Below are 26,703 nucleotides of genomic sequence, written 5' to 3'. Positions count from 1 at the left end.
CACATTTTGCTTTTCACTGACCTTTTGTTATTTTACCTTTAGGCTATTGTTCTGCTAGTTATGGCTTTAAGCTAGCCTTTTGCCACTTTTCGCTCTTAACAAACCAGTTCTACTTTTAGCCAGTCTTTTGCTACCTTTAGCTTTTAGCTAATCTTTTGGTGCTTTCAGCTAGTTTGATACATTTAGCTAGTTTTTTGCTAGTTTAAACTTTTAGCCACTATTTTGCTATCATCTATACTTTTGTTACTTTGAGCTTTAGTTACTTTGATACAATAGTTGCTAATTTTTAGTTCACTGTTTTACCAATTTTAGCTTTTAGTTGCCTTTAGTAAATTTTAGGTGGCTTTATGTTACTATTAGCTTTCAACTGTTAATTTGTTTTCTCTTTTAGCCACGTGATTTGCTATCGTGAAATTTAGCTACACTTTTATTACATTTAGCTTTTAACTAGCCTTTTGTTAATTTTAGGTTTTAGCTAATTGTTTGCTGCTACATGTCCAACAAGTGTTACAGCTACAAGTGTTTAGCTATTTTTAGCTTTTGGTTAACCTTTTGCTAAATGCAGCTTTTTGATGCTACTAGCATCTTTTGCAACTTTTAGCTTTTAGCTAGTGTTCTGCTTCATTTAGCTTTATCATCTCAGTTTCTGAATCTTTAGCAGATTTCAGCTGTCGTTCAGCACTTATGGTAATATTTCTTGTTTTGTTCTGATCTGCCAAATTATCCTACACTTTACAACTGTGGTCACTGAAGCCGGTTCCTCGTACAGTCCGGTAGTTTCTGCTTCTTTTGTTTCTCCTCAGTTTGTCCGGAGGTTATTGGGACGAACAAACGTTAAAGACTCTGACTGAGTTCGTTCCAAAGTTCAGCGTCTCTGAAAAGATCATGTAAGACTCAGAAAAACAGAAACTCCAAGCTGAACGAAGCGGCAGCACGTCGTTGATTCTCATCGTTTGTCTCGCAGCTTGAACGGCAGCTGCTCATCTGTGGAGGGGTTGGTGGTTCTGACTGCGCTGCTCTCTGAGCGTCTGTCTTTGTTCGAGCTGAACGTCAGGTACAGAACCTCCTCTCATCTCTTGGCTGCAGAAACTCTGCCACCGAACGATCAACATTGTGTAGCACCGTATGTGATTCCAGAGGCCTTCCTGCTGCTCTGCCTGTTTCTGTTTCAGACTGCAGAGTCCGGTTCTGGTGTGTGTGGTGTTTCCTGGAGGGAGAGAGAAACCTGCAGCTGAAACATCTAAAAAACTCTGGTGTGTATTAATTGATTTTCATTGCACAACTCTTACAATAAATAGTTTGAGCCCAATATGTCGGTTCAGTTCTGTCTGGTTGTAAAGTTATAAAGTTACAAATTATTAATATAATAAAATCTAACCATGAATCTGTTTCCTGTCTCAGCCTCAGCTGCTGTGACCTGCAGCCCAGTGACTTGGACCGAGTCTTGAGGAGTTTGGGATCTTCTCCAGGTCTCACTGACTTGGAGTAAGCAGTTACACACTCATTTATCATTCTAATACTCTGGCAGGTTTTATTCATAATAAAAAAGAATTTTCATTCATTACTTTCTTTCCCTGCAGCTTGTCCTGTAATCGTTTAGGGGACAAAGGTCTGAAGAAGCTGTTGGACATTCTGCCTCGGCTGAAAAAACTTCGGGAAGTTCAGTAAGTTTAGCAGCTGCGATCACCACATAGTAACAGCCCTGAAATGTAAATTAAATCTTTAAAAAGTCTTCTTCTTTCAGTTTCTCCCTCTCCAGGGGTCGCCACATGTCACTTTGTCCTGTGCATCCTCTGTCCTCACTCCACCTCCATGTCCTCTCTAGCTGCATCCATATATCTCCTCTTTGTCTTTTTCCTGGCAGCTGCATTTCTAACATCCTTCTACCAATATAACCACTGTCCCTGCTCTGGACATGTCCAAACCACTGTCCCTCCTCTGGACATGTCCAAATCATCTCAGTCTGTCCTCTCTAACTTTATCTCCCAGTTGTTCAACCTGTGCTGTACCTCTGATGATCTCAGTCCTAATCTTATCCATCCTTGTCACTCCTAAGGAGAACCTCAACATCTTCATTTTTGCCACTTCCAGTTCTTTCTCTTGTCTTTTTGTCCATGTCTCTGTCTCCAGATCATACAACATAGCTGGTCTCACCACTGTCTTGTAAACTTTTCCTTTGACTGTTGAACTTTGCTGCCACTCTTTTGTCTCAAATCACTCCTGAAACTTTTCTCCATCCTGCCTGGACACCTTTTCACCTCTTTACCACACTCCCCATTTTCCTGGACAGTGGACCCCGAGTACTTGAAGTCCTGCACCTTTCTGACCTCTGCTCCTCGTAGCCTCACTCAACATGTTTACATGCGCAAAATTCTTTGATCAGATTGAAATGTATTCAGATTAAATAATCCAAATGTATCATTTACATGGACACAATCCAATCATGACAAGCGTTTACATGCAGCAGGTTTTTTTTCAGAATCGAAGTACTGACGTTCAGAGTGGTTAACTTTCCTTAAAAAAACAAAACACAGAAAAATAAGTTTTACTTCCATGATGAATGTAAACAAACCTGAGCACCCAAAATGGACCCGTGCCAGGTTTTAATGATGGTGGAGACATTATTGCTCTCCCTGACTGAGCTACAGGTAATACAGATCATTTTGAGCTCTTTCAAAGTTTCTAGAAGAAATGTTGTGTCGCTCAACGACCAGTTTTGCTTCCCAGACATGCTAATATTATTAGCATCTAGCCAGGTGGAAATACAGGAGGTTGACAGGTCGCACATGCACAGTCAGGTTAATTTTCCACAATCGGTATAAAATGATCAGATTAAGTGTTTAAGTTGTCAAGTGCACACTGTTCAGATTATGAATCGGCATAAACCACCCCTCTCATTCGGATTACAAATTCATTTGGACTGAACTGAATCAGCTCAGAATAATCCGAATGGGGCGTTTACATGATGCGTTTTTATTCCTAATGTCGGTTTAATCAGATTACTTAAGACCATGTAAACATAGCCACTGTTCCACCGGCCTCCCTCTCATTCACACACGTACTCTGTCTTACTACGGCTGACTTTCATTCCTCTTATTTCAAGTGCATACCTGCACCTCTCCAAGTTCTCTTCCACCTGTTCCCTGTTCTCACCACGGATCCTAATGTCATCTGCAAACATCAGAGTCCACGGGAATTCCTGCCTGTCCTCATCTGTTAGTCGGTCCATCACAGGAGCAAACAATAAGGGGCTCAGAACTGATCCTTGATGCACTCCCACCTCCACCTTGAAGCTATCTGTCACTCCTACAGCACATCTCACCACTGTCCTGCTGTAAATTAAATCTTTAAAGTAAACGTAATAAAGGCGAGATCTCACTGGGCTTGGTTTGCTGCTGAGAAAATGTAAACAACGTTCATGAGGGATGTTCAAATTTGTCTCCAAACATTTGCAGGGATCCCAACTTTGTGTCACTGGAGTTATAAATATGTTCTAAAAATATGGGAGATACATTTTACTCTAAAGATTATTACAGGGTCATAGCAGATATCTGGAACCTGCCTGGAACGTTTTGCAATTTAGTTTTTGTGATCATGAAGACGTGAGACAAGGAGGGGAGCGTTTGTGGATCTGTGAAACCATATTGAGACTGATAAGAGACAAACAAACAAAAAAAAAGCAGTCAAATTGAGACAATTAGGACAATTTGTGACTAAATTGGGACAAATTTGCGCATCGTTTGCAGGAAAGCCACAAATGACACAACATTTTTGGGGTTATGTACAGCTCAAGTGAAAGTTTGTATATTTTCTCTGAGGTTTGTGTCCAACAGTGGCAGCTGTCAGGGTCTGTGTTTTTTAGGGACTTTTGGTGTTTATTGTTAGAATTATTAATTTTCTTTTTATTTATTTCCAGTGTTTTGTACTCTTTGAGCTGGATCATGTCTATCCAGAGGCATCTTGTTTTGTCTTATTTAGACAGCACGGTAGGAACATGACTCGTGGATTTTGTGTCTTTCAGCGTCGGTGACAACTGGCTCAGCATGGACGGAGCGGTTCTGCTGGCTGCTGCTTTGTGCTCCAATAACAACCTGACAGAAACCCACATCAGGTATCACCAGATCTACGTTTGTTCGTGGATCTGCAGGCCGAGCGTGGAGCAGCTGTGACGTGGACACAAGCGCAGATTCATCTGGACTTTTTTGTGTTTGCTGCTGAGTAAATCCAGAATCTCAGAGAAAAACGAGTCGTTTTCTCAGGCGCTCGTCTTCAGCCACGTCCACATTAAAAAACGGGATAATTTCTTATTTATTTGTGCTTCTTTTGCACAAATAAACACATAAAAAAAGGTAGATGTGACAGTTTATAAAAACAAGTTGCATTCATGTGAGGAATCTAAAATACTGTATATACAGATTAAACAGTGCTGCTCAGATTAGAGAGGAAAGTTGTAGAAAACTGTTAGTTGTTTAAATAAATTTAATTTAAAGCTGCCAGTTGTTTGGGTCGGGTCAGAAAACTAACTTTAGATTTCTAAACTCAAAGCTTTATTTAGCTCTGACTGTTTGACAACAAGCACATTACTTCACTTACATGAGATCAGTAATGTAATCTAATGTCAGCAGGAAAATAGACATTTCAGCTAATCTAAACAAAATGTGAACAATATGCCATATTTTACAGAGTATGTCGCATCAGTCAAAAAAAGCATCATGTAAAGGAAAAAAACATATATAAGTTGTTTTGGCGAATAAGTTGCATTTATTATGCATCACTGCTGACCCGTCTTATTTATTATGCATTTATTTAATGGTCAGAACAGCTTCATTTCTCCTGGGCGGCGTGGCTTCATCTATCCATCCATCGTGGCTCGAGCCGTTCGCTCTCCAGCGTTCCTCCGCCTGCACCAGCTGAGTGACGCGAGCGCACAGGGGAGGACTGGCTGTTGCAGTTCGTCAAAATTTAACAAGATTAACACTTAAAAACAATTATTTTGCTCGACATTATAGCAAAGGTGTGTCTCAGTTGAACTTTTCCTTAATAAATGCACTTTAGTGGTCAAAACAGCTACATTTCACCTGGGTGGCGCGGTGAAATGAAGCTGTTTGGACCCTGAGCAAACAGACATGTTTCCTCCAGGTGTTCCTCCTGACTCCGCCGCCGGAGTGGGGACAAAGGTGGCTTGCAGTTCTACAGTGTCCCGTCCCCCCGCCCGCACCTTGCTGCTTCCCAGGTCCATGGATCACACGCCTCACTGCCCCCTTCCTCCCCACTCCGGCGGTGGAGGAACGCTGTAGAGCTGAATGGATGGATGAACTGATGGGTGGATGGATAGGTGGCGCACCGCCGCGGAGCCTTCTGTCAGCATGTCAGAATGAATGAACATTTCAAGCATCAGTCAAAAATTACATTATGAATATGAAAAAAAAAGACGTATATAAGTCGCAGGACTTGCAAATTTGTGCAACAAACTGTGACTTATACTCCAGGAAATATGGTATGTAGATTTATGGTTCTGACAGGGATCCACAAAGGAAACACGGGTTTAATTTTCTGCTGTTGTTTACCTGTAGGTCAAAATTCATAAAGTTGTTTAAATATACGGATTCCTGATCGAACGGTTCTTTACCTCACATTAAAATCTATAAGCTCTAAAAGCTGAAAATTTAAACTTTTTCTCTTTTCTTCTTGTTTTTAAAGTGAAGGAGGCAAAAACCTGGTGACCCTACGATTCAGCCCCGAAACGAGGTAATAATCAAGATATTAAAGAAAATAATAGTTTTAAATATTCCCCACATGCCACCCCCTTCACTGTTCATGATATACTTTCTGTTTTTTCATTTTTTAGTGACGACAAACTTCAGATAAAGTTATTCAGGTGCAGTAAACCAGTGGAAGGAGTCAGCTGATGCTATTAAAGAAATAAACTATTAAATGAAACAGATTAAAAGTTCTCCTAAAGCCGAGTCATGCGACTGACTCGTGTAAAAATACAGATTTTTCATTTAAGGACTTTTAAGAACCATCCAAAGGAGAAACATATTGTTTAGATTTTGTTTTTATGAGTATGTTACAAACACAACGTCAACAGATTTGATGAAAACTGAATATTTATCTTCTTATTTGACAGAATAACGAACAGCAGCCTCCTGCCGTCTGATGTAACCAGAATATGCAACAAACTGCTCCAAAGTCGCTCATATCTGGAGCTGGAGTAAGTTCAATTATTGCATAAACAGTCTGATTTGAATATAGCTGTGCTCGCACACATTTACATATTTATGTTCATGTTTGTTGTGTCAGGTTCTCTCACTGCTCCTTCTCTGAGGAAACCATCGAGAATCTGCTCAGAGTTTTGCCAAAGATGTTGTTGCTGCGGAGACTAAAGTAAGACTCGGTCATATTTAAATCTGCACCTTTTCCATGATCTAAATGAATCATGGATTATTTAATCTGACTGGAGTTAGAGATTAGCGATTTAGACAAAGTCGATCATTATTTACAGCAGTGTTTTTCTTACTCTGCGCTGCCTCGGACAATAAACATGAACAAAAACGACTTCTGTTCTTCTACACAGTGTAACTCCTCCCCACTTGAATATCTTGCACTAAAAACATTTAGGTTTACCTCACTCTTTATTCCAGTGCAGAAAAACATTAATCTCCAAAACTAGAAACACTCGCTACTCCGATCCCTCTGCGACGGAAACAAACTGCTCGTTTAACCTGAATCCAGCAGTGATTTCCACTGGAACATGAGATTGATTTATCATTATTGATATTTGATTCCCTCAGTGTTAGCTGCAGCATCTCGTCCACGGCTGACGCTCTGATGTTGATCAGCTGTTTGACGGACGGTCGGCGAGTCTCATCAGTGGAGCTCAGGTACGACTCACCTCATATATTCTCTACAACAGTTAAATGTGTTGTGATAAATGTCTGATGTGAGCTCTTTAGTCCTCAGAGCGAATCCTTCATTACCTTCGATGGAGTTCAAGCAGAACAAGTGAACTGCAGGTCTGTTTTAATTGAATAAAGACTAAAGTTATAGCTTTTTATCGCCCGACTCTAAAGGCAAAGGTGTGTGTGTATGTTTAGCTCTCTGCAGTGTTAGCAAAATATCTCATGAACCACTGGTCAAACTTAAATAAAACTCCCAGTAAGTAATTATTAGATGTACGTCTAGAACTCAAAAATGTTTGGTGTCACTCTAATTCAAGATGGCCACCACAGCTAACCATGACAAAAGAAGGCTATAGCCCAGTTAATTTCACACACAGTGAGCTAAAGTATGATGTGGTAGTAGCTGAGGGTCATCCTCCACCTGACCAGAACTCCTCCCATCATTTCTCTTCATGAGCTGATCCAAGTCGGAAGCCCGGGCCTGGAAGGTGGCAGTAGAGCTGTCATTGCTAACCCGAACCCGGCTGGCCCCGCCCGACCCGGATTAGGGCCGGGTCATAATAATGTGCGGGTCGGGTCGCTGTCGGGCTTTTGATTGCATCAGCGGATGCGCGTGGCTGACAATACAATTATATGGCAACATGGCTTGCGATACAATCACCAGCCGCACGCGGCCATTTGAACACACGCCGACCGGCCTTGAAAGAGGCAAAAAAGTTCAGTTAAGCTTCAGATGAACTACTGCCAGTGATCCATCAGCCCAAATGGACATTCATTCAGCCGTTGCACTCAGCGGACGCGTGCGGCCGATGACCCAGACAGGTGAGATCACAAAATATCCGACATGTCAGAGCAGGGTCCGTGTCTGAATAATGCAGAATGCTGGCAGAAGCAGCTCCGAACTTCTGCCCCCTTTACTCAGCCGAACGCATCCGCCGACCGTCAATAACTATATAAGCAGTCAAAGCTTAATTAAAAATGTCGGGGGGAGTTTTGGGTTGAACCTGTACTTACTGTTAATTCGTCGGGTCGGGTGGTGTTTGGAAATGATGGCTACGGGCTGGGGCCGGGCCAGATTTTTGAGCCCAAACGCAACTCTATGAACAAGAAGAAATGTTCAAGAAGAAAATCAGTCATTGTATTCAGCCTGTGCTTTAATCCTTCTGTTTCTGTGTGTCTGTTCACAGATTCACAGGTTTTTGTTTCAAAGGAGACGACATTGTTTTAATGAACAGGCTGCTTCAGATCCTACAGCACAATCAGCAGCTTTCTTATCTCGAGTACGAGCCATTAATAAAGCACATTATTACCCAGAATGTCACAAATATTCCTGTTTGTTTCCTCATTTTTGATGCGTCTGCCTGCAGTTTGTCTGAGGACCAGCTGGACGATGACGGGGTGAAACGTTTGGTGGATTCTCTTCCAAAACTTCACATCAGCAGCTACATGAAGTACGACGGATCTGTGGTTCGGTTGTATCTGAAGTTGTAGACGTTTGATCGGACAGGAAGTGAAAACGTTCCTGCTTGTTTTTTGCCCCTCAGCCTCAGTAAGAACAGACTGAGCCAACGGGGGCTGCTGGATGTGGTCGGCACACTTTGCACCTGCGCCAGCGTCTCTGAGGTGGACGTCAGGTGAGTCTCGCCACAGAAACAGAACAAACTGTTGAATTCTTGCGTTTGATCCGCTCCTGTCTGTGGAAACCGACCCGTTAGCTTGGGAGAGGAGCAGCGGTGTCTCGTCTGGTTCGGGCGGAACCGAGGCGCCGGACAAACCCTGAGGTGAGAATTTAAACGTCTCATGTTTTGAATGTGCAGGTTTTAAAAACTTTGTGTAGTTTTCATCTTTTTAAACAAAGGGTGCAGGGAATGTACGTTTTATATTACCTCTGTACACATTTTAAAAGATTTTTTTATTTTAATGACAACATACACGGTCATGTGTTCACACCGTGACCGCACACTCCTTCAGTTTCATCATGGAGCTCTCTGATGAGCCTTCTTACTAAGTCTGCATGCACGTCCAAGGTCAGGTTGTCACCAAGAGCAGCTCTAAGGTTTTTATTTTGGTCCAGCGTCTCAACATCTTCACCATTAGTCACCACAGGAGCAGCGATTCAAGTCTTTTCTCAAGTCATTGACCATTTCCAAGCATTTAACTTGAAAACATTCAAGTCAAATTCATTTATAAAGCACATTAAAAAAAAGCAACTGTAAAGTGCTTAACAATAAAAATTAATGGCATCAATTTAATGAAATATAATACCAAAAATTAATTAAAAGCATCAAAAGAAAAGACATAAAATACTAAATCAAATCACACTGCGTTAAAAGCCAGTGAAAACAGATGTGTTTTTAAAAGGGATTTAAAAACAGGAAGTGAACGGGCTTGTTTAATGTCGAGGGCAGATTAATCTAAAGTTTAGGACCCACGACTGAAAAAGCTGGATCTCCTCTGAGCTTCATCCTGGTTTTTGGTACAACCAAAAGCAGCTGGTCAGATGATGTCAGCGCTCAAGAAGGAACGTATGGTTGAAGTAGGTCAGAGCGATAAGAGGGTGCAAAAGGTCAACAGGAGAATTTTAAAATCTATTTTGTTACGTACAGGGAGTCAGTGAAGGGAGGACAAAACTGGTGAAATATGCTCAAACCTACAAGTTCCTGTTAAGAGCCGAGCTGCAGCATTGCAGCAATTCACAAAAGGAAGTTATCATATAGTCTTAGTTTGTACATTAGTCGTAAACATTAGCCTCAAAAGCAGACTTAGTTCGAGTCTTCCTTAAAAAAGAAGACTCACACCATCCAGTGAAGTCCACGACCGCAGGTCCAGGGTCTGGGTCATCACTGCTGAGAAGGGACAAGATGACATCAGCAAACTTTAAGATGTGACGCTGTGGATTCTGGCTGCGACAATCATTCAAAGTAAAATAAATAAGAAGTGAAATAAGAAGTGAAAGAACGCGGTCCTGAGAGGACAAAAGGACATCAGAGAGAACCTGGTTGATCCTCACCTGTGAGCAGTTCAAAAGTCCACCAACCAACGTCTTGAGTCCAGAGTCAAGACCATAAGAACACTGTCATTCCTCTGCTGAAATGTGGGGTTGAGTTAAAAGCAGATGAAAAGTCAATAAAAAGCAATTCTACAAAGGATGAATATTTTGACTGGTCTGGTTTTTAGACGAGTGTGCTCCTCTGATGATGGCTCATCACGTGCACGCTCTTAACTCCAGGTTAAGAGACCCAGAGTTGATTAAGCTCATTGTAATCAGCCTTTCTAGCGCTGAAAACTAAACCTCCATTACCGACGGAACCAGGGGCGTTTTATAATCTGTGACTGCAACACCAACCGTTTCGGAGCACACAACGCAACATCTGTTAACGTGACGAGAACCAGATGTTTTACTCATCGTTTCCTCCGTTTTGTTTTCCAGGGTCAGTAAAAGCAGTTTGGAGCACCACCATCTGCTCAGATTAGCAGAGATTTTATTAAAATGTCCCACTTTGACCAGATTACAGTAAGTACAAATTGACCTTTAGACTATTTGAAGCTTTCAGGATAAAAGTCTCCGTTTAGCTTGGGACAGTTGTGAAGTGATGAGGATTCAGATGTAGTATCTTGAGTTGCTCTCTGTTGATGTTTTGGTTTACAGATTACAGAACAACGGGCTGCAGTCGGACTGGATCCAGAACTTTGTGAAAGTTTTGAACCGCGGTCAGAGAGGACGCTCCTTCAGGTGAGAGAATCACCACATCCCTTGAACGAAACATGTTCTACACTACGCTTCTGGAAAATCTACAGTCGCTTCTTCTGGAAGCTGGTGTTGATCGACCCCAGATGACAACAAACAGGGATATTTTTCAGTTTAAGTGTTGAGGAGAGTTGGATCAGAGCCGAGGAAGCTGTGGATTTAGTGAGTCGCTGTCTGGAGGTGAACAGAAGCATTCATGCTATCAGGTGACGCTCCGAGCAGATCATCAGCAGACCCTAAATCAGCGTGTTTTAACACAAATGATGTTTATTTTAAAGGATCCAACAAAACACGCTACACGTGACTCTCAAGAACCCTGAGCCGACCTCCTCCAGGTACAGATCAGACCTTTTAATTCAAAAGTTCGCCCAGCTTTTAGAATCTCTCGTAGATCAGTGTGCAGCGTTGCTTTTTCTAAAAATGAATATTAAATGATCCAAAAATGCTTTTTTTTTAGGCGTGAAGCTGAACGTCCTGCTCAGTTCATGGCCACAAGCTTAAGGTATTCTTTCAGTTTTAAACACCTAAAGTGATCCGCAGCTGTTTAACAGCTTCATCAGAAGAACATCTGCCTTTGCAAAGTAGTATTCAGCAACAATTTGTTTTATTTTTTATGATACAAATCAAGAAGTTAAACAACCTCTGTAGGGTTGCAGTGTGGAAACCAAAGCTGAACGACAGCTGAAAGCTGCTGAAGAAGCTAAAACTGGGTTGTCAGAGCAAAGAAGTTAAAGATCCTTATGTATCGTATTTTTTGGATGCTAAGGTGCATTAAGCGAAACAAAACAATCAGATAAGTCAAACTTTATTCAACTCATTCACAATAACCACATAAAATCGATTTGAGGTCAGTAAGCACAAGTAGAATTAATACACCTGATTATAAGGCTCACTGTTGATTTTTGAGAAAGTTAAAGGATTTTAAGTGCGCCTTATATTCCGAAAAATACAGTATTTCTATGGTGAAAATATTTCTAAATAAAGGTATTTTTGAAAAGTATAAAAGTTACAAAAGCCAAAAGTCTCAGCGTCTATCTGCTGAATGAGCTAAAAGTTTTGATACATCATTGGGTAAAATAGCACCAAGTATGTAGAAGTAATTAGATTACAAACACGCACAGAAAAAAGAAACTAGTTCAGAAGTTAAATCAGATTTTACACAAATTAATTAACTTTAGAAATAGACAAAGGCTAGTTCAGACACTGAGTGCAAGCTAAAAGATGCAGAACGTTAGCTAAAAGCAATTTAAGATTAAACTAGAATCAGTATTTTGAAGCACATTTCAAAGAAAGCGAAGAAGTTAGAGATCCTTATGTATTTCTATGGTGAAAATATTTGAAAATAAAGTTAAATATTTTGAAAAGTATAAAAGTTACAAAAACCAAAAGTCTCAGCATCCATCTGCTGCATGAGCTGAACGTTGTGATATATGACTGGGTGAAATAACACCAAGTATGTAGAAATAATTAGATTACAAAGAACATAAAGAAACATAATAATTTACAAAAATAAACACAAAGATTTTGTGAAAAATGAATGCGACATGATCAAACTTATGCGAATCTTATTATTTCATAATTTAAAAACGTTTTCGCTCCAGGGGACCAGTCAAAAGTTGTTGATATTGAGTCGTAAAAATAAAAGATACCACTTTACAATAAGGCTCTAATAAATAGTTTATACATACGTTATTAATTCCTCTATAAACACTTTATAAATCATTAATAACTGCTTATTATGCATTAATTAAGGGTGACAGAGACAAAACTGACCCGTTTCTTGCCAAATAGTAAGACAAATCTGTTCACCGATATATTTACCTATTAGAAGTATTTTTTAATTTAATTTAATTAAATTTCATCTAGAGTTGTTATATTAAACATTTCAGACTAAGTTACTACCTTGTAAGCACAATAAACATTTGTGAACTTATTTCTTTAACATATAATATTGTACTTTATCACTCACTGCATTATAAGTATCTACAACTAATATTATATCCTAAAAAAAATTAGGTTTACAAAAGCTTATTGTTCTTACAAGGTAGTAACTTAGTTTGAAATGTTTAATATAACAACTCTAGATGAAATATATATAGAGGAACAGATATGGCTCACTATTTGGCAAAAAAACTGGTCAGTTATGTCTCTCTGTCACCCTTAATTAATGCATAATAAGCAGTTATTAATGATTTATAAAGTGTTTATAGAGGAATTAATAACATATCTATGAACTATTTATTAGCATCTATAAGGTGAGCCTTATTGTAAAGTGGTACCATAAGTCCAAGAGTTGAGTCCAGAACTTTATGATCTTCCCTCTGCTGTTCTCAGCCTCGTGGATTGTTCTGCACATGGAACTCAGCTGGCAGCGTTGAAGAACGTCCTCCTACAGAGTCCATCCCTGACACAGCTGGAGTCAGTTTTATTCTTTTTTATGGCACGTAAAGTCCAACAGCAACATGCCATAAAATCTCTGCTTGTTCTAATTTATCGTAGTTTTTCCGACAACACACTGGGTCCAGATGGAGCTGAGTTCCTGTCTCTTCTTCTGCCCTTGTTGCCAAACCTCACCACCTTCAGGTGAACATTTTCACACCCAAACGTTTGGTCACGGTGAGTTTTATGTGCATGTCTGAACACCTTGCGTCCTCTGCAGTGTTGCAACCAAAGAGAGGTCTGAGTCTGTGGTGGAGGAGCTGGCTCCGGTCTTCCTGCAGTCCACATCCATTCAGTGCTTAAAGTGAGGAATAAAAACACAAACATGTTTTTTTTTTTATCTTAGGGATGCACGATATTGGATTTTTGGTCGATATGTTAAAACTTATTTGGCCGATACCGATATTTTGTATACTTTCCTTTGTCAGAACATAGCCCTCTTATTTAGGCTTATTTGCTACAAAAATTGTGTAACAGCTGTAAGAGCTGGTGACATATATTCAGTAACAGCCATATGATATGCAGAGCACTTTAACTTATATTAAATGAAAAGTGTTAAATGTTATTTATTAGCATTAGTCAGCTGTGATGCTGTCTCACTTGTGGAGGTCTGTTCCACGTTCTTAGCTGCAGTGTGGGATCCTCTGCACTCCTGTGCATGAAGGAAAGACTTTTAAAGTTCAAAGTTTTTGTCTATCCATTGTGCTATAAGACTAATCATGCTAACGGGGCTAACACGACGTCCAAATGTCTGTGGTAAAACTCACCCAAGTGCTATCGGCTGTTAGCTTCTCACTGATGTCGGAAATGACGGCTTGTCATTCGGCTAACGTTACGTCGGAAAAATATCTCTGACTGGGGAAGATGTAGCGAGGCTCAACGTTGTCCATAAATCTTCGGAATCCAACGTCATCACCAACAAAAAATAAAACTTCCACACCGCCGATATCTTGACTTCTTCCTCTCCACTGTGACATCAGGTGGGCGCGCGTGACGTCATCGCGTTGTGCTGGCGCTGCAGGCATCCTTGTCACTGGGCTGTCATACAAAAACAGCATCTTTTATATCGGTTAGTTATTTTGATGGAATGTCCGATATTGAACTTTGACGCTAATATCGTCCGATACCGATACCATGCCAATAATATCGTGCGTCCCTAATTTATCTCATTAGTTTCTGGGTCAGGATCAGACTGTGTGGTTGTTGTTGAAATGACTAACAGCCACAAGCTATGACTTCAGGTTATTTCCTGTTTTCATGCTTAATTAAGGGCGGCTGGGGCTGAGTGGTTAGAGCAGACGTCCTCCAATGCAAACTTTTAGATATGACTCTTTGAGCACCAGGACTTGAATCCGTTAATCAGAGAAGTGGTTCAGACCTGAGAACTGGACCTCTGTGGATCAGCAGGAATCCCAGGACCTGGTGCACGAAAACAGCTTCAGTTCTGCTTTGATTTGTCTTTTATTTAGAAATACATTTGAAGTGACCCTTCACCTTACACAAACAGTTGCTTCTGAAGTCATTGCTGATGTCTTTCCATCGTGGCATTGTTTTGACGCACTGTGAAACGTCACACGTTCTTCATTCTCCGGCTAAGAGCGAGTATGTTATAAATGTTATTGTTTAAAACAAGTCTTTGTGTCTGTCCTGAAGTCTCTCAGGTCACCTGATCAGCGGCGCTGCAGCTCAGAGTTTGGCCCGACTGCTGCCTCGTCTTCGATCTCTAAAGTAAGCACACGAAACGACGTTAAGTGTGTTGGAGTTGTCGGGTGTGTTTGGACCTTTAACCTATGAAACACCAAAATGCTCAAAATGAAATAAATAAATAAAGCATTTTGAAATAAGTATCTAAGCTCATTATTATGAAAATGTTTCATTTTTATTCTTTTATTTCATAATTGTGTTTTCCATGATGGTTGGTTTATTTTTTTCATAAATCTGTTTTTCATGATAGCTTATTTATTTCATAATGCCACTTTTCAGCAGAATGACATCAGCTGTCAATCAACGTCAGTGGGCGTGAAGGTCCAACCCACTGACGTTGATTGACAGCTGAAATCATTCTGCTGAAAAGAGTCATTATGAAATAAATAAGCTATCATAGAAACCAAAGTTATGAAGTAAAAGAATAAAAACATAAATTATTCTTGTTTCATCATGTTTTATTTATTTATTTAATTTTGAGCATTGTGATGTTCCATATTAACGTGCCGGGATCATGGTGTAAATGTGTGAAACGTGTCGTGGTGTGCTGCAGTCTGTCCCGCTGCGTGTGGTCGGCAGAGGGGGGGCGACGGCTCGTCGAGGCTCTGAAACTGTGCAGACGTTTGGAAGATCTTTGGTAAGACACGGACTCTGTGTGTACATGAAGTCTGGATGAGTTTGAGACAAACGTGTGTTTGTGGTTCATCCCAGCCTGGACGCAGCGTCACAGCTGGACAGGAACAGCTGGGTGTGTTTGGCTCAAGCTGTGAGGAACATTACCTCCGTACGAAGTCTCAGGTAAGAACCGTCTCCTAAGCTGCAGCAGTCTCCTCTGACTTTGTTCTTTTGCTTCAAAGTGGGCCGGTACTGACCGGTACGCAGTACCGGGTCTTTTGTCACAGTTTCACTGTCAACATCTGTAAGTCACTGTCGATTCATAAAAAGTGGAGGTTTTTAAAGTGTGGAAGAGTTAGTGGTTGGTTGCTCCACACATTTTTCTTTTGTCTTTTACACATTTTAAATGTCTGCTTTAAAAATAAACATTTAACACATTTTATTTTTTAACACCTTACATCAACACACCCCCTTTTCTTCTTTGCTCTTAGGCTGTGTCCTCACTGCAGTCAAACGGGTCCGAGTCCAATATTATAATTTTTTGCCCCCATGTGACCCATATCAATTTTTTTCATGACAGTCTGAGTGGGGCATAAAAAAAAAAAAAAGTTCAATACAAAAAACGTTCTGAGTGGAGCAAGTCCAATTTTTGTCTAATCCAATTCAAGTCTTCATATGTGATTCCGAATCAGGTCCATATCGATGTTTTTCTAAGCGACTTCACCGAACGCTCGTCTCATTTCATTCCACTTTTACGTCAGCGCTGTCGAGGTAAGCGGATCGATTCAAGTGTTAATAATGATCCCAACCTCACGCAGGTTAAATCACGTCTTCAGCTGCAGAATAGAAGAACAGCTGCTTCATTTTTGTTCTTTTAATTTTTCATGTCCTGAACGAATCTACTGCAGCAGATGATGCTAACGCTAGTGTCGGACCGTATCGATGCTAATGTGACGTGATGGATGCTTGAGCTTGTTTTCACCTAGAAGAGCCGTCAAGAAGCCAGATTTAATGCAAACACTGGACCAAACAAGCATGTCAGATAGTTTTTTTTATTGGTTTCTGATACACAACCATTAGAATCACACATGCTAACATGTGTAGCGTCCATATTTACTTACGTCTGCAGAAGAATCGGATCTGAGCAAAAATCATAATTGATCATTAAGAGCTGCAGTGTGAACGTAGCATTACTTTTTTCCTCACGTCACTTTTTACAATTATATCATTATAAAGATGTTGTCTCATTTTGTATAAAAATATATCAGTATTTTATTAAATCTCAATATATCGCCAAGTCCTAAATCAAAATACAACATGTTGATGTATCATTGGCACAGAGAGGAGGACTGTTTCTGTAAATAAACAGAAAGTCTGTTGGGAAAAAGTTTGGCTACATTCAGGTCTAGAGGTTTTGGGTTGGGGGTGTAGACGACAGCCACTTTGGGTTCACGTTTCCTGGTAATCAGCCCGGTGCTGATATAGACAGACTGTTGAGATGTTTAATGCTAAGCTCATCTCATATCACAGATATTTTTGAGTTTATTCCCTAAAACAAAAAATGTGAGGGAAAATCCTCCCGGACCAGTTCTGTCATTTTTCTTTGAGATGATGTCATCGTGTGGACGATGAGTCCTTGGTCAATAATAGTTGTGTTTGTGTGCTAAAGGTTGAACGAGATTGTACAAACCTCGGGAACATCTGAAGTTGACATAGTCCTGGATCTCCTGGCAGGTTTGGAAGGACTCACGCAGATGAGGCAGATCGAGTGAGTATTTCATGTCTCAGCTGTTTGCTGCACGTTTGGAAAAGGCATCAATCGGATTTCAGTCGTTCTTAAAAACAGGATGAGCTCAGTCATGTTGCTGTGTCATCAGGCTGGATGGATGGAGGATGGCTGAGAAAGGGACAGAACAGCTGATTGCAGTCCTCCCAAACTGGAAGGAGCTCAGGAAGATCAGGTAACAAACAAATTAAATGGGTAAACAGCTCGAGGGGAAGTTAATGTATTTTAGTTTATTCAGTGTGTCAGGTGGAGTTCAGGTATCTGGGCGTCTTGTTCTCGAGTGATGCTAGGACGGAGCGGAAGATGGATGAATGGATCGAGGCCTCATTTTCAGTAATGAGGGTGTTGCTTTGGTCTGTCTTGGTGAAGAAAGAGTCGAGGCAAAAGGCAAAGCACTGGATTTACTGGTTTGTGTACGTTCCAACCCCGATCTGTGGTCATTGGGTTTGGATCAGAATCGAAAGAACCAGATCCTGGATCCAAGCCACTGAAATGAGCTTCCTTTGTAGGGTGGGGGTGGGGGCTCAGACCTAGAGATCGGGTGAAGAGCTCCATCATCCGGGGGGAGCTCAGAGTAGAGCTGCTGCTCCTCTGCATCAGAAGGAGTCTTCTGAGGAGGTTCATCTGATCAAGATGCCTCCTGGACACCTCCCTTTGGAGGATTTTCAGACCTGTGCCACAGGGAAGACCCAGAACTCTCTGGAGGGACTTTATATCCTGTCTGGTTCAGCAACACCTCAGGTTCCTCCACTAAGAGCTGGGGAGTGTCGCTGAGTAAAGGGAGGTCTGGGTTTCTCTCCTGGACCAGAATACAGATAAATGGTAGAAGATGGCGAAATTGAATAAAACATTACTCCTCTTTATAGTCTAATGTTTTCTGCTCGGGGGTCAGTGTGGTCCCTTAATCCCAAGGCTGCAGGCTGTGTCAGGAAGAGCATCCGTCACAGTTCTCACATCTTTTCTGTGACTTTGCTCACAAGAAAGCAGTCAAAAAATAAAAACACAAACCAGTGTTTGTCTGGGGCTGGTCTTCTCGTGATCCTGTTGTAAACAAACTGATCAACTTTTGTACCCAGACGTTGACATTTTCTACCAGCAGGGTACAAAACTGCAGCATATAAATGATCCTAGAGAGGCTCAAACTCCACACGACCATCAACATCATTACATACAAAATGTGATCAACAAACATTTTTTAAAAACAGGAAGTACAGGTGCAGGTAGCACTGGTGTCCCCCTGCTTTTATCTCACATGTTCTTGGGTTTAAATGAGATTTTCTGTTAGTTTTGGTGTTTTTATCCTCCAGTCTCTCCAAGAACCTCATCAGTGACCCATCAGGAGAGAAGCTGCTCGACGCTTTGAGGAGCTGTGGCCTCCTGGAGGAGCTCCAGTAAGAACCAACGCCACCTGCAGCTCAAACACCACAGTTCAACTTCTCAAACAACAAACCTGTTCACAAGTTATAACAAACTTATACTTTCCTGGACAGCTTATTTTTATCAGACATGCTTTATTTCTCTTCCAGTCTGTCCAGTAACCGTCTTGGAGACGCCTCTGCAGCCAGAATGGCTCTTACTCTCCCGTCATTGACTCACCTCACTGTGCTGGAGTAAGTCAGCTTCAGCTGAATTATCTGCTTTATTTCTTCTTCATGAATTAATCCAACGTCTTCTCCAGCATTTCAGAAAACCAGATTGGAAAAGAAGGCTCAGCCAGTCTGTCCGAAGCAATAACGAGCTTAAAAAACCTGAAAAAGATTCAGTAAGATCCTGTTTTTGATATTTTTTACTGTAAGAAGCCAGACGTCTGTCTGATTCTTCGACTGAATCTTTGATTTCAGCCTGACGTCTGTTGGGACTTCAGAGCTGAGCGACGTCGTGGCCAGTTTGGCTCACTGTGCCCTCATACAGGATGTGGGGTAAATAAAACAATCACAACAAACCGTAGAATAAAAATGAACTCATTCCAAATACACTATATAAAATTAACAAATATTTTAATTTAAATAATAAATGATTTATGAAGTTGATGTGTTTGGAAAAACGATTATTTACTCATTTTCTAGACTTTTTTGGGTAATTTTTAAATTATGTTGTAGATCGTGTCTGAATTAGTTTGATAAATTGCAACGTGAGCTTTTAATCTACTGTATTTTTTGGATTATTAGGTGCATTAAGTGAAACAAAACAGTCAGATAAGTCAAACTTTATTCAACTTATTCAAAGTAACTCTCAACATTGTTCAGTTGTACCACATAAAATCGTTTCAAGGTCAGTGAGCACAACCAGAATTAATACATAATCTGCACTGGATTATAAGGCTCACTGTCAATTTTTGAGAAAAGTAAAGGATTTTAAGTGCATCTTATAGTCCAAAAAATATGGTAGTTTTTATTATTTGTAGCTCTTAGAAAGTATGTTGTTCATTCTTTGTAATAAACAAAACCAGAGAACACAAAGAGCAGAGATGATTTAAACAGAGAATCTAAGAAAAAACTTCTTTGTCTCTTTAACACCTGTTCTTTCAGTCTGGGCTGGAATAACTGCGGCGACGACGTCGCTCTGCAGCTCACCAAACTTCTGCCTTTCTGCCTCCAGCTGACTCGCATCGAGTGAGTTTAAAACTTTTGCATAAACACTCTGCTGGGACCAGAATCCAGATGTTGACCCATCATAGACAGATGTGTGATTCTTATTCAGTTATACCTTTCAGCTCTGTTACATTCTAGTAATACTAATTAAACTGTACAGGTGGAACTTCGACATGTTTGACATAAATGCTGTGGGGGGTGGGCCAGTGTTCAGTGGTAAACCGTTAATCTCAGCTGATAGAGCTGTTGCCTCTCAGCAAGAAGGTCACCAGCTCAAATCCCGGCCACGGACCTTTCTGGGTGGAGTTTGCATGCTCTCTCTGTGCATGTGTGGGTTTTCTCCAAGTACTCCGGTTTCCTCCCACAGACCAAAAACATGCATGTTAGTCTGATTGGTAACTCTAAATTATCTCTAGGTGTGAGTGAGAGAGTGAATGGTTGTTTGTCTCTGTGTGTCCCTGTGATGGACTGGAGACCTGTCCAGGGTGTCCCCCACCTCTCACACAGTGATAGCTGGACATGAGCATCAGTGACTCACTCGCACCTAGGGACAATTTAGAGTTACCAGTCAGCCTAACATGCATGTTTTTGGTCTGTGGGAGGAAACCGGAGTACCCGGAGAAAACTCACACATGCACAGAGAGAACATGCAAACTCCACGCAGATAGCCCTTCATCTGGGATTTGATCCAACAACCTTTTCACTGAGAGGCAGCAGCTCTACCAACTGCGCCACCATGCCATCTCCTCACAAAGTCTTTCTTCAAAACAAAAAAAGCCAAGAGAAGACATGCTTTGAAATTTTTACACTATATCTTGATTTAACAACTTGTTTCTTGATATCAACTTATTTTCATGTTTATCATTTTGTTCTTCTTGTTCTTGTTCCTTATCATCTTGGTCTTCTTGTTCTTCATCTTCTAATTCTTTTTCATTTTGTTCAAGTTATTGTTCATCTGATTCTTCTGGTTCTTTTTGTTCTTGTTGTTCTTGTCCTCATTCTTCTTATTTTCTTGTTCTTGTTTTTGTGATGCACACAGTCAGACAGGTAATAAAAACCCTGGCCTCTCATTCCTCCCGGGCTTCGACCCATTCTGTGAAGATGACAAAATTTAAATCCCTTAAGCTTCACCGTCAGACAGAACAGGAAGTGTGTGAACGATCCTGTTTCAGCTTTAACTGTAAATGGTAAAATGTGTGTGTGCTGCTTCAGGAGGTGAGTGTTTCTGTGTTCGTCTTCTAGTCTGGAGTGCAACAGTGTGAGTGTTTCTGGAGTGGAGGCCCTGGAGGGAGCGATGAAGTCCTGCCCCGCTCTGCAGCTCATCAGGTGAACGTTGAGCTCTCTCACCTGCTGGTGAAGATCTGTGATCTGTTAATGCTCACTTCATCTCCTCCTCTGTGCCCTCAGGCTGTGGAGGAACCGGGTGTCAGTGAGAGAAGCTCAGAGCTTCAGTCTGAGAGAGAGGAGGCTGAACTTCTCCTCCACCATCATGTGATGGGTTCTGCAGAACCAGAGGTGACCCGCTTCAGCCACAAGCAGAGCTAAAATGTCTTCCTCTGCTCAAGAAGTGTCTTTACTTCTGATTTTAGGAACTCTTCCTCTTCAATGTTTCTGCAGGCTCGCCGAGCGTCAGGAGAACTGGAGGGTTTTTTATTCAGCGACTCAAATTTCACGTTTCCTTTAGTTTAATTTTTAAACTGTCGTACGGACAAAAGACGTTTTTTAATGTCAAACTGGAGACTGTTTCACAACAGTCAGCTGCTGAAATGATCTGATGCTGTCTTTTCTGTTTTGTTTTTACTCTGGTGCCAAAGTCTTTATTTTATTTAACTTAACGCTAGGCCTGTCACAATAACAAATTTTGCTGGGCGATTAATTGTCTCAGAAATTATTGCGATAAACGATAATATTGTTTGAAATGTGACAATAATTAGTAATTATTGTCAAATTTAAGAAGAAATGTTTAATTTGTTTTGCATGTAGTACCTTTTTTAGACCACCGGATGGCAGTACAAGACTGTTTGAACCGAAGGATGGATAGTGAGGGAGTGAGCAGCGTGTCTCTTTAAGAAAAATGGGAGGCGCTTTGGAGCTTTGACAAGTCGGAGGGTCCCCCCCGAGGTTGACCTGTTAGTTTAGCTTAGTAAAAATACATAAGAACATCTGGTATTAACATGGAACATCTGAGAAAATATTATAATCATGTAATGATTTACTTAATACTCAGTATGTGACCAAAAAGAGCTGCTTCAAGACTAGGAAAAGTTAACAGTGTTTATTCATAAAATTTTAAGTCAACAGTAGTGCTGCAACTTGGCTGGGAGGGACAGGAACCCTAGAGAGTAAGGACAAGAGTTAATATGATGGTTTGGATCCTTGAGTCTGATTCAAGATGATGTTTGTCTCTTACTATCAGAGGATCTGGTCATTGCATGGGTGAGGGTCCAATAGTTCCAGTAGTCACAAACGAGGAGGTCCCAGAAAAGTTGCATGCATTGGTGGGCAGGTGGTGGAAAGCAAGGAACATTTGGTGGAATCACTCGGAGGCTTTAACGATGAAACCAGGGAGGTCCAGGGCTCAGGAGAAACACAGGAGTCAGTGCTGAAACACGTGACACAAGGCTTTAGTTTTTACAAAACACAAAGAGGCCAGGAACACAACGGCTGGTAGGCAGACAATGCACCAGTGTCGGATTGAAGTAATCAACTGCCATTTATACTCCTACAGCTCATTAGGATAATGGTCCGCAGGTGTGAGCCTGTTGGCGTCATCTAGTGTCGAAGAGCTGTAGGGAAAAACTGGAACTCCTACAAATTGTGTGAGAAGTAGTCCTAAAACAACCAACTCATTTATACTAATCTCATCAATTTGGAAACAACTGATTGTTAAAAGTCCTGAAAAAATAAAAAAGCATTGAATGCCCAGCGTTTCTTAAAGAAATGTCTATCACCCTTCACCCGCCACTTTTCATGCCAGTTTTAAACAAAATTTTATGTTGAAATCTGTCAAAATTTCAGTCAAAGCTCAGTATTTGTAAACTGATTGGGGTATGGCCAATTTTGTGTTGGCTAAGGTCAACTAACTGTGGCAGCTATCACAATGGGGCTGCTACTGGTAAACCCAGTGGTGCAGGCAGGCAGTGACTCAGGAGAATGATTAAATAAATAATTTATTTACAAGCAAAAAGGCTGACAGGGCAGAAAACTTACATACAATAAATAATCCAGGGATTTACAGGAAGCAGAACATAGCCAGAAGACATATAGCAATGCCAGGACAAGGGGTAAGACAAACACACAGGCTTAAATACAGACACTAACGAGAACTAACGTGTCAGGCTCACACAGGTGTGGAGAATTGAGGTAATGAGACACAAGGGTGCAGGACAGAGACTAAGGGTCAGGAGGGCACAAGACATAAACACAACACAAGATGGAGCCAAACACCAGGAAACAAACCCTACAGCAATCATCTTGAACTGACTGGGTTGACTCCAAAAGCTAATCAGCTGCAGAGGAACATCCAGTGATCACTGACGAAGAGTTCAATTATATAACATCTGGCGGTTCAAGAGATATTTTGCTAACAGTATAAACATCTAAACGCACAGACATGGGCAAAACATTATCTCCCTTTTGCCTTTTGGTGGCATGTGATGAACATTTCATTTAACCTAAAAAATGTCTGAACAAATTAAAGGGTCAGACGTCTCATACTGTTGTGAAACTTGAGTATACTTCTTGTTTTTACTGCATTTTTAGCACCAAACAATAAATATTTCGTTTTCTATTTATTCTAATTGTGGTTGTAGGAAGCCACTTTGTACTGACGCAGAGGCCACATGAGTGAAAAACACAATTGATCACAGATCTGCAGTGAAGAGTTTGCTCCTCTCATGGTCATTATAGGTTGTGGTCTCTGCAGGAGAACTTATTTATTTCTGCTGTTTATGGTAGAAAAAACATTAATTCTATATTTTTATATTTGTTTTGTGTGTGGAACAAAAAGGAGATAAAATGTGACTAAAGTTTAATGTAAAACGACAACACTGATTACTGACTGTTGTGTCTAATGTTATGACTGTTTGAAATTTGTATTGCATCATCTTTTTTATTTGACACTGGATAAATTATGTTGTTTTTATTAACTAAATTATCTCTGAGTTCTATATTCTTTTTTACAAAACACTTCTTGAGTTTTCTTGTCTCAATTTTCATTGATTTGCTGGTTTGGTGTTCATTTTGATTGGTCCTGTTGTTTTAGAAACATCTTTTACTTAAAATGCACAGAATATGATAAAATTATATATATTTTTATCTATTAGAATCTCTGACAACCAGTTTTGCTTTTTTTTCAGAATGCACACGAGTCAATTCATTAAAGTTTGTTTGTTTGAAACAGAAATAAGTATTTTAAACATTATTAAGAAAGGTTATTAGTTTATTCAGAGCATTTCCTTCTGTTTGCCCCAACCTTGTTTGTAATTCACTAGTTCTTGTGAAACTGAAGAAATAAACCAGCAGCTGTGATTTAAAACTTTGTATGGATTCAAATAGCACCCCCTTGTGGTCTCAACTCCCCGACATGAACACAACTAAAAACTAGAGAAACGTGAAAATGCAGTGAGAATAATTTCTGCTGGGAGCTGCTGAAGAAGCTGAAATGTGTAGAAAAAGCTGCAGAGAACAGAAATGTAGCCGAATAAACTGAAATAGGCAGAGAGAGGTTGTGAATAGATTACAAACAACAAGCTGAAATTTGCAACAACAAAAAAAAAAGTGGCTGAAGGGAGCATAAAATGTTGAAATGATTAAAAGAAATCACAAATAACAGAAGTTAGCAAAAACACCTAGTAGCTGAAAAAGTTTAATTTAGCAGAAATAAACTGAATGTAGCATAAAATATAAAATTAGAAGAGAAGGAGCCGAGAATAGAAAAAAAAGCTGAAATTAGCAGAAAGTAACTGACAGAAGCACAAGCTAAAAACATTAGGAAAAAAAGCCACAAAAGGTGGAAAGAAGCTAAAAAACAATGAGCATAAAAGATTTAAACAGCTAAAAGGTTTGAAGGATGTGGAGCTCCATTTGTTTTCAAAGAGAAAAACATGTCCGACAAGGCGAAATATTTCAAAAAGGTAAATTGCACAAATACCAGAAGTCGGAGCAGGAATGTCCTGAATGAGTCACTCAATAATATAATAAAAATATTATTATTATCCATCCATCCATTATCTTTACCCGTTTATTCCATTTTGGGTCACGGGGGTCGCTGGTGCCTATTATTATTATATTAATACTAATTATCTTGTTGGTCTGTTTGTTTCTTGTTTCCATATTAAAGAGCTGAAACATTGATCCGTGAGCCCCAGACAATTTTTTTACATCAAAAAGTTTGTCCTTTAGCTGGGAAGCATTTGATCCAACTGATGATGCGCCATTTTCTATTTTTACTCAAATACGATTGATTTTAGCAACGAGACGTTGAAAAACGACTCCACTGACCTTTTTATTTATAGGAAGTGTTACAGTGAGCAAATCCCAGGGGTAAATATTTAATCAGGGCTGCCATCATTTCCCTGCTTCAGTTTTGGACCATATTAAAGAGACTGAAGAGAACCGAATGGGATGTGTAGGCGTTATGAAGAGTCAATGTCTTACCTGTTGTAGATAGCTCTTTAACCTCAATTTGGACAAAAACTGTTTTTATTGATTGAATTTAACATATTTTACAGATTAACCAAGTTATTTATCATCACACTGTTATTCCAGCAGAAATCTTCCTGCAGGAAGTGCTACAGCCAGCTGCTGCTGCTGTTATTTGTGCGTGTGAAAATCTCGGTGTAAAAAAATTGTTATGAGAAAGTTTGAGTGATGCAAAGGTTTATAAAGTAGCGTTTGAACGAACCACTATAAACTGTGGAGCTGTTCAGGGCCCTCATCTCGAGTGTGTTCAGACTAGCTCATCAATGAGGTCAGAATTAAACTCCTCAGCAGGTAAGATATTAGGTACATAATACAGCCTGGTACATGCAGTGTACACAACTGGCACATAAAAGTGTACTTACTTACATGGTACAGATTTGATACCTTCATGCGTATTTATCTACAACATATATGTCCCTAGTACCTACATGAATATGCACATCAGGTGTTGAGAAGGCAACTGCTGGAACACATTTGGGGGTACTTACTGGGAATAAACATGGTAAGTACAAAATACAAAATGACTTTCAAATACAGCCTGCTCCCTGTGGGTACCCTATAAGTAGGTATGCAACTTGAAGGTGTATACCCTGTAAATACTAATGTAGATACCACATACATACTCTGCAAGTACTAGGTATTTACCCAGTATGTACCAGGTTTGCGCACTGTAGGCACCCCTCTAGACACCAGGTATTTACTCGGTGCATACCCCTGTAAGTAGCAGATAGTAACAGACACCCAGTAAGGACCTCTGTAGGTGCAGGTATGTACCCTGCTGACTGTAAAAAACAGGTATTTACCTTGCAAGTACCTCCTGTAGGTACTAGTACAGAAAAACAGCAGATTACATAATCTATTCCGGTCCCAGTAGACAACATGTAAGTACCTTGTAAGTTTACCTTTTGTACTCATAAATATCCCTGGATATGTCCCTGGTACCTAGTTTGTATACCCTGAAGGGGTGGTACGCTATCAAATACCAAATATGGTATTGTTTATAACATATTTAACAGATTATCCAGCTGATCTACACATACTGGACAAACTGAAATTAGGAAGTTATATTTTACTTACTACCATTAAAAAAAAAAAAAAAACCGGAAGCACCTTTCTTCGATTTGACTTTTATTTTGAAGGTCTGAACGCCCGTTTTCCGGTATGCGGTCATCACCGTCATCTTGACTGCTCCATCAGTCTGTGCGGCTCAGAGCA

General features: G+C 40.3%; 1 protein-coding gene across 1 annotated transcript in view; it reads left to right on the top strand.

Moving 5' to 3' along the window:
* The window catches only part of nlrc5 (NLR family, CARD domain containing 5), a 34,917-nt gene extending 13,637 nt beyond the window's left edge, over positions 1-21,280 (top strand). The window contains exons 19-54 of the mRNA XM_037683301.1: positions 804-887; positions 965-1,054; positions 1,173-1,253; positions 1,402-1,485; positions 1,581-1,664; positions 4,022-4,111; positions 5,701-5,748; positions 5,849-5,878; positions 6,131-6,214; positions 6,304-6,387; positions 6,795-6,884; positions 6,957-7,016; positions 8,090-8,182; positions 8,270-8,353; positions 8,447-8,536; positions 8,618-8,683; positions 10,333-10,416; positions 10,552-10,635; positions 10,770-10,856; positions 10,929-10,985; positions 11,108-11,152; positions 12,985-13,068; positions 13,150-13,233; positions 13,310-13,393; positions 14,743-14,817; positions 15,347-15,430; positions 15,505-15,591; positions 17,078-17,176; positions 17,286-17,369; positions 18,502-18,585; positions 18,721-18,804; positions 18,873-18,956; positions 19,036-19,113; positions 19,723-19,806; positions 21,028-21,111; positions 21,193-21,280. Of these exons, the coding sequence (XP_037539229.1) occupies positions 804-887; positions 965-1,054; positions 1,173-1,253; positions 1,402-1,485; positions 1,581-1,664; positions 4,022-4,111; positions 5,701-5,748; positions 5,849-5,878; positions 6,131-6,214; positions 6,304-6,387; positions 6,795-6,884; positions 6,957-7,016; positions 8,090-8,182; positions 8,270-8,353; positions 8,447-8,536; positions 8,618-8,683; positions 10,333-10,416; positions 10,552-10,635; positions 10,770-10,856; positions 10,929-10,985; positions 11,108-11,152; positions 12,985-13,068; positions 13,150-13,233; positions 13,310-13,393; positions 14,743-14,817; positions 15,347-15,430; positions 15,505-15,591; positions 17,078-17,176; positions 17,286-17,369; positions 18,502-18,585; positions 18,721-18,804; positions 18,873-18,956; positions 19,036-19,113; positions 19,723-19,806; positions 21,028-21,111; positions 21,193-21,280 (2,866 nt within the window). The remainder of the gene's footprint in view (positions 1-803; positions 888-964; positions 1,055-1,172; positions 1,254-1,401; positions 1,486-1,580; positions 1,665-4,021; positions 4,112-5,700; positions 5,749-5,848; positions 5,879-6,130; positions 6,215-6,303; positions 6,388-6,794; positions 6,885-6,956; positions 7,017-8,089; positions 8,183-8,269; positions 8,354-8,446; positions 8,537-8,617; positions 8,684-10,332; positions 10,417-10,551; positions 10,636-10,769; positions 10,857-10,928; positions 10,986-11,107; positions 11,153-12,984; positions 13,069-13,149; positions 13,234-13,309; positions 13,394-14,742; positions 14,818-15,346; positions 15,431-15,504; positions 15,592-17,077; positions 17,177-17,285; positions 17,370-18,501; positions 18,586-18,720; positions 18,805-18,872; positions 18,957-19,035; positions 19,114-19,722; positions 19,807-21,027; positions 21,112-21,192) is intronic.
* The last annotated feature ends 5,423 nt before the right edge of the window (positions 21,281-26,703 follow it).

Source organism: Nematolebias whitei, chromosome 10, assembly GCF_014905685.2.
Source record: "Nematolebias whitei isolate Nwh7 chromosome 10, NemWhi1, whole genome shotgun sequence".
Taxonomy (NCBI): domain Eukaryota; kingdom Metazoa; phylum Chordata; class Actinopteri; order Cyprinodontiformes; family Rivulidae; genus Nematolebias; species Nematolebias whitei.
Note: the sequence above shows the minus strand (reverse complement) of the source record. Positions and strands in the feature narration are given on the sequence as shown.